General features: G+C 38.8%; 3 protein-coding genes across 3 annotated transcripts; 2 read left to right on the forward strand and 1 right to left on the reverse strand.

Annotated features, from left to right (window-relative positions):
- Positions 1-248: 248 nt before the first annotated feature.
- On the forward strand, positions 249-3,145 carry PCYB_144160 (nuclear protein; the record flags this gene model as incomplete). The annotated part of the gene is made up of 2 exons (XM_004224887.1): positions 249-2,803; positions 3,049-3,145. 2 exons carry the CDS (start codon positions 249-251, stop codon positions 3,143-3,145), a joined length of 2,652 nt encoding a protein of 883 aa, XP_004224935.1.
- Positions 3,146-3,940: 795 nt separating this feature from the next.
- On the forward strand, positions 3,941-4,978 carry PCYB_144170 (cyclophilin; the record flags this gene model as incomplete). The annotated part of the gene is made up of 2 exons (XM_004224888.1): positions 3,941-3,970; positions 4,019-4,978. The coding sequence occupies 2 exons, from the start codon at positions 3,941-3,943 to the stop codon at positions 4,976-4,978; spliced, it is 990 nt and encodes a 329-aa protein (XP_004224936.1).
- A 291-nt stretch (positions 4,979-5,269) lies between these two features.
- PCYB_144180 (10 kDa chaperonin) lies at positions 5,270-6,564 on the reverse strand. The gene is made up of 3 exons (XM_004224889.1): positions 6,244-6,564; positions 5,877-6,008; positions 5,270-5,745 (listed from the first exon to the last, which is right to left on the reverse strand). The coding sequence occupies exons 1-3, from the start codon at positions 6,244-6,246 to the stop codon at positions 5,569-5,571; spliced, it is 312 nt and encodes a 103-aa protein (XP_004224937.1). The 5' UTR covers positions 6,247-6,564; the 3' UTR covers positions 5,270-5,568.
- Positions 6,565-7,533: the final 969 nt, after the last annotated feature.

The raw sequence follows: 7,533 nt of genomic DNA on the forward strand, positions 1-7,533 counted from the left end.
TTNTTNTTTTTTTTTTGTTCAGAAAAAGTACCTCCCCCATTTTGTGCACATATCAGCAAAGTATCGAATCATATGAGGGCATGTTTTAACCAAATGGGATACCAATTTTTATGTTACGTATAGATGCACACACAAAGTGGTCCATCCACTCGTGCCCCGCTGGCAAAGTATACGTGTGTGTTCGCAGACCCATTGTGAAATCAGCATATGCGCAAGGGTAGTGCGGGAACGTAAGGAAAGCCAACATCATGTCCGCAAACGCGAGCAACGCAAGCGGCAACCCCAGGGGGAGGGGTGGCAGAGGGAACAAACTCTCCAAAAATAGCCACATTGCCCAGAATGCCGCTAGCGCAGCGAACAGCGGTAATAGTGGTAACATCGGTAATAGCAGTAATAGCGCAAATAACGCCAGCGCTCAGAATACCCTGCATGGATTGAACCCACCGAGTCACAAATCCTTCGTGGAGAGCGAAATCTCGGACACCGGCCTCCCGGCCACAGATCGCTCAGACGATAACAACAGCACGATCGACAATGACGAGCGGAACACACTAATACAGGTGCTGCACAGCTATGAAGACTTCCAGAAGAAAAATATGCACTACGGGAAGGTAAACCCATACAGAAAAAGGGAGTCCCAATTAAGCAAGATGAAAAAGACAATAGTCAAGTTATTTACCATCAGTGACATACGCCTAGACGAGAGTGACCCCAATAAGAACGTAGATAGCAGTACCTATGGAAATAGTGTTTCTAAAAAGAGGAGGAACAAAGCGCAGGGTTCGAATTTCCTAACCAGCAGAGCAGCAATGTGGAACGAAGTTGAAAAAAACGACGACCCAGAATACGACTTAAAGTTAGAAAGCTCAAAAAATAAATCAATCCGTGATATCGTAACACATTATTTAAGTGTCCTAATAAATGATACCATAAATGATAAAAAAGGGATGACCTACATAGCCATTTTGATGATTATTCTGTCCGTGTTGATTACCTGCATTTCGGGAGTGATCACCCTGTTCAGCAACTCAACAGGAGAAAAATATAATTTTAATTTACACACAACGAAAAATAATTATGATGATATAAATAAATTTATGAATTATATAAAATTGGGAAATGAAGAAAACAATCGGAGTGACATGTTACGGCTGTACGAACTGCTAGAAGAATTCAAAACTAGTATGAACCAAAATATGAATGAAAATAAGAATACCATTTTGATTAACAAGAAGGAGAATCATGCATTATACGAATTAAATGCTAACTTGGAAAATAAATTAAAAGAGTTAGAAAAGAAGCTGCTCGTTAATACAAAAGATATTGACTACTTTAAAATTCATTCCAAGAAAGAGGTGGAAAATTTTAAAAAAATATTGCAAGAAAATTACGAATCATTTCAAAACAAACTTAAGGATTACGTTAAAACGGTCGACACAATTAAGAAGGATATTCATAAAAAGAATTCTCTCATTAATGATGTAGAAAAAAAAATGAACAAAAGCCAAATGGATATTAAGAAGGACGTGTCTGATCGAGTGGAGAATGAGAAAAGGGGCCTCCTGAACACCATCAGCGAGCTACAAAAGAAAATCCAGTGGATTGAATCTAAGCTCGTCTTCCATGGCTCGAATTCGCATGACTCGTTGGAGTTTGATAGCGCAGCACAGGGAGGATTGACACACGAAAATGACGGAGGGGAGGCGCGCGAAAGACAAATCGAGCAGCGCATCAACATGTGGAACGAACAACATGCAGATCTCATGCAGGATATACAGAAAGAATTAGAACTACTAAAAGAGAGTGCAAAAAAATCGACGAACTTTTTGGATGATGTCTTCCCCACATTTGAACATAAAATATTAAAAAATGTAGAAAACAAAATTAAATACTACCTAGAAATGTACAAAAAGGATATCATAAACGAAATCACCGAGTCGAAAGTGATATATAATGAAGAGAAATACAAAACCATGACCATGAAGCAAGAAAAAATGCAATCCGAGTTGTTAAAAACGATTAGTAGTCAAATAAAGGCACAAACGAAAATTATAAAAGACGACTTGAGTAAGTCTCTACACACCATGGTAGATCAGAAGCAAATAAAAATTGACAGTGACTATCCAATTAAAAGTACCAAAGTCAATTATGACTCCCTAGACATGCTACAAAAAAAAGTGGACGAACTGTACAACGAATTCATCTTAGATTATAACGAAATCGATTGGGCTTTAGAATCTTTAGGAGCCAGAATCGTTTACAAAATGACAAGTTCGCCTCTCAATCGAAATGACTTCATCGAGAAGTTTCTAAATCAAATTGCTTCCTTCCTACCGTCAGAAGAAATATACGGAATGATCAAACCGATGGGAAAAGATCCGTCTATCATTTTAAAGCCTTCAAATTTCCCAGGTGATTGTTTCTCCTTCAATGGGAGTAAAGGAAAAATAACGATTCACCTGCCAGCCACTATTGATGTTTCATCCATTTCGATACAACACGTACATGAAAATATTAGTAACAACTCCAATGCTACTCCCAAGTATTTTTCAGTTTACGGTGTCGTGGATTCAAATTGGCCTGAGCATTTTGAATCACAGGATATTAACTATGATGACTTTAAAAACAGCTCCCTGTACTCTTGCCTCCACTCTGTTTATGGGAATTTGCAGCCGAAGGAAATTCTGGACAAATGGCTCAAAGGCAACAAAAACCCGGGCCTCGTCCACCTCGGCGATTTCTACTTCGACCGAAAGAAACGGATTTCCACCTACCCAACGAAGCACTGTTTCCCGGTGAAGCGGTACGACGTGGGCGCGGCAAAGGGGAAATGCGGCAAAGGGGCAAAATAGCCAGAGGGCGAGAGACCAAACGAACAGATAACCAAAGTGCACACGCAGAATTGCCCCAATTCCGAAAAAGAAATTACCCCCCTAACGCATCTACTGACGCGGCAGAGCGCCCCATCCGATCGGTGCTGTTACCGGCTGGGCACACACTGACATGATTTTCCATTTTTACAATTTTTTTCCTCCCCCCCTTTTGCAGAATAACTTTTGAGTTCACCGAAAACTATGGCGCGCCTTACACATGCGTCTACAGACTGAAGGTACATGGAAAAAGATGCATCCGGAAATTCAAGTAGCATACGCGGGCTTTGTGTAAACCTTTTTTGTGTCAGCCCTGCCGGTACTGCGCTTCAGGATTTAGCCCATCGATGGGGTATGTGAGGTTTTGCCCATCTTTGTGTGCACGAGTGTTATAGCCCCCAGAAGAGCTTCGTGTTATGTCCCTGCCTTCGTGTTATGTCCCTGCCTTCGTGTTGTGCCCCTGCCTTCGTGGGGTTGTGCAATTGGGGGTAGCAAACTTGGGACGGCAAACTTGGGACGGCAAACTTGGGACGGCGAACTTGGGACGGTAAACTTGGGACGGCGAACTTGGGACAGCAAATTTTGCGCAGTTAACTTCTCACTTTTACACTTCACCCCTTCCGTTGTTCCCTTCTGCTTCCCTCTTTTTTTTTCGTGTGAGATTCCCGTCATCAATTTGATCATGTCACAAATTATGAAATTTTAACCCGTCGACATTTCCGCATGTCGTTCACAGCTTTGTTAAATTTTTGATTCAACAGTGTTATCCAGTTCATTCTTCCTTATCGCTACAATTTTTCCCCCGCACAGTTCCGCCACCGCAACGGTTACTGCTACTGCAGTTACTATTGCTATTATTTTTTTTTTTTTTCATCCCACTTGTTATTCTCTACGTAAAACGCCTCCCCAACGTATTCGTTCTCCAAAAGAACGAGAACAAAAAAAAAAAAAAAAAATGCTTCACATTAACGTACGTGAAGTAATGCTAAGCTTGCGATATCCCCTTTAACGACGAGCGAAAACTCCGGCTGGAATGGGAAGCACTTCATACATGCAAAGTCAAAGAACAGATGAAGAAAAGGATTAGAACCCTTCACAGGGTGAATGTTATAAATAGGAACATACACTATTTTCCCTTGCACGTTTAGGCCGTCATTCAAGTTGACATCCCCCCATCCTGCTTAGCGTCCACCGCACATCACAATAAAAATAGTCCAAACGGGACATGCGTTAGAAGTAGGCCCTCCGCAGCTTGCGCAAAATTTTCCGTTTCGAGCATGCTTAACAAAGGCTTCACGGCAACGAAAATAATAGGGAAGAGGTGTTTCCAGTGGTGGGATAATCTGAACACGTCGTGGAAATTCGCAATCGGTTTTTCAGTTCTCTTTCCACCCCTCTGGAATTACAATGAAAGAAGAAAGGCAAGAGAAAAACAGGTGTACTACAACAAATCGATAAAAGATTACGTGTTTTTTGACATAGCTATAGAAAATAAATATGTAGGAAGAGTCTTGATAGGGTTATACTCTGACCAAGTACCTCTATCAGTTGAAAATTTTATTCAACTTGCAGAGGGGTACAAAGTTAAAGACAAATATATTGGATACAGAAACACCTTCATTCATAAAATTTACCCAGGAATTGGGCTAGTAGGAGGGAATGTGTTAAACGATAAGGAAGGCCTAAGTATTTATGGCAAGAAATTCCCTGATGAAAATTTCGACATGGAATTTGTACAAGATGGTGACGTGGCGTTGTTTAATGAAGGCCCTCATAGCAACTCCTCTCAGTTTATTATAACCTTTTCCCCAATGCCAATATTACACAAACACAATGTAGTTATTGGCACTGTTTTGAAAGGGATGGATATAATTCGGATGATTGAAAATGTGGGAACCAAGTTAGGAAATCCCATGTATAACGTAAAAATTATTAACTGCGGTTTGTACAAAAGCTTGGAACAGGATGGCCCTCCTTTTTTCAACATGATGCACATCTCGGACAAGGGCAACAAAAATATTATTTCCAAAAAGGAGTTTGAAAATTTGTCTGAACAGCAGAGACAGTCCTTAATGGAAGATATTGGCAAATCGGAAAAACGGAGATGAGCTCCGTGGCGCAGTAGTTACTCCTTCCAAAGGAGGGGCTATTCCCATTCTCAGTGTATGCCCTCCCAAATGCGTAATTAACCTTATTTATGTTAACCCATTTTGTAGCTTCCTTGCAATATGGGGTAAAATTTTGAAGCTTTTTTTTTTGTATCCAGTGGGTTTTCTTTTTTTTGTGAATATTTTTGTTTATTTTTTAGCTAGCTATTTTTTTACAATTTTGGTTTTTTTTTTTTTTTTTTTGTGTATATTAGCTAGTTTATTCATATTTCTACTAAATTTACGTTTTTTTTTTTTTTGCTATGTCTGAGTCAACCCTTGGCTAGCCCACTTCGCAAAAAAGTACGTATGATTAACTTTCCACATTTTAGCAATTGTGCGTGTTCCCATTTTCACAATTTTTACGAACAAAACGAACAGTTTGAAAGAAAAAAATGCAATTATCCACAAACACAATCAACGTTAAAAATGCTAAATGGGGATATTCAAAACTGTTATGTAAATAAGTAATATGCACACTTGCGAGCGTTGCAGAAAGGGACCCATTACAAGTAGACACCGATGTAATGAGTTGCTCATGCGACTTGTTCCTACTGGTCTTTGATAATGCCAACTATGTCATCATCCCTGTAAACAAAAAATTCTTCCCCATCGATTTTTAAGGAAGAACCGCCATATTCCGGCAAAACAACCACGTCGCCTTCTTTTACGCTAGGGGGGACTTTGCTTCCATTGCTCGTTATCCTTCCTGGCCCAACCGCCAAAACCTGTAAAAATTGGCATGAAGCACATGAACGGGTTAAATAAAATCCAAACTGAGGTACACATGAACGGGAAAAATGAAAGAAAGGTAGCGCACTACGTTTCAGTTAGCACAACTTTGTACGGGGAGAGGTACCTTGCCCGTGTAGGATGGTTCCGTTGCACTTTCAGGCAAAAAGAGGCCCGATTTCGTCGTAGTCTTGGGAACGATTTTACTTATCAAGATTCTGTCCATCAGGGGAATAAACTTCTTAGCTACCGTGGAACTCTGCAAAGGGGTTGCTTTTACTATATGTATAAATTCCTTGCATGGGACAAACTGGGCATATACGTGCAACGTTGCACATTTGGCGAACTCTTTTTGTTAACAAAAAATGGGTAATATAAACATTTTTGATATGTATATGCAACAGAAACGCGCTTCATTATGCTGCACAAAAATGAGCACGCTTCTCTATGCATACACAACTGTGCATGTTATTTCCTCTTTGTTGCGAAATTACCATTTTTATCTCCTGTGTAGAATATGTACAACGTATGAAAAAAATCTGTGTTGCGAATTCTTTCGTATATGATGTGCCTTTAATTCCTTCCAGGTAATTAACAAATGGCGTTTTAAAAAAAGAAGTTTATGTTTGCTTTGCCTCAGCTCCTGTTTACATATAAATGATTCGCATACGTTTGTGCTTATAAAACTGAGTAAATGTTTCCTTTTTGGTTGATAAAAAAAATATAGAGCAATATATGTACGTTACTTTAAAGATATTATTTAAACATTTTTGTCGCCTTCTTAAGGTACTTTTTATATGCGCAACATGTATTGTGTAAATTTGAAGGTATATAAAAATTTTCGATTTTTTTTGTACTTTTGTTTGCACTTTGAATAGTAAAATATTATATATGCATCCCTCAGCTGACCACTTTAATGTATTTATTTTTTTACTATAGGAGAGGTTGAAGAATACTTTTCAATATGGCCTCTAAATACGCACATAAATGTATGTTCATATGAATGTATATATATTATGCGCACATGTTCCCATCGCAGCCATGCACGCACCTGTTTAGGGACATAGATATAACTGACTGTTTCCGTTAAAATTGTAGAGCACCTAAAAAGTGTACCGCAACGTTAAGCAACAGGTATACGACGCGGAAGCGCTACCAGGAAAAATTCTTCTGGCTCTTTCATTTTTTTTTATCTTACCCACAGTTTGCCATTTTGTAGTTGGTTACATAGTATGTATGCACAAAATTTTTTTTTTCCGCCTTAGGTGCTAATTTTCTCCCATAAATGACACCTTTTGCCTCATGCAACTGTAAGGGTTGCGCAAAGGAACCCCCTCTGTCAGATCATTTTCATCGCATATCATGTTTTCCCCGTGGGGTTAAATATTACGTATGCCGTATGTGTACATACCCCACTTCATGTAGGAACTTTCTTAAAAAGATGGTGAGGACTACTTTGCTCCACTTTGTTGCTTTTTACATCTGCAAGTGATGCACACAGGAAAATAACCACAAAAGTACATCCCGTAAGTACCAAAACCTGGTTTATCATTTATATAAAAACGGTTAATATTTACTTAATCGTTTTTATTCTTAAACAACATTCACTTGGTAACTGAAATGTTGGAGTTACGTAAAATTTTAATTTAAAAAAAAAAAACATAAAAAATAAGGATGGCACAACATAAAATGTAAAATATGATAAATAAAAAAAAAATACCTGATTTGTCCTTTTTTTCTAAAAATAATTTACATATTATGAGTAAAATTATGCGCCCACACAC

The sequence above is a fragment of the Plasmodium cynomolgi genome, chromosome 14, assembly GCF_000321355.1.
Source record: "Plasmodium cynomolgi strain B DNA, chromosome 14, whole genome shotgun sequence".
In the NCBI taxonomy this organism is placed as follows: Eukaryota; Apicomplexa; class Aconoidasida; order Haemosporida; family Plasmodiidae; genus Plasmodium; species Plasmodium cynomolgi.

Excerpts from the sequence above, each read along its gene's own strand:
- PCYB_144180 (XM_004224889.1), bottom strand. Across the intron at positions 5,746-5,876 it reads AACCATCCTACACGGGCAAG|GTTTTGGCGGTTGGGCCAGG; the intron begins GTACCTCTCCCC and ends CAATTTTTACAG.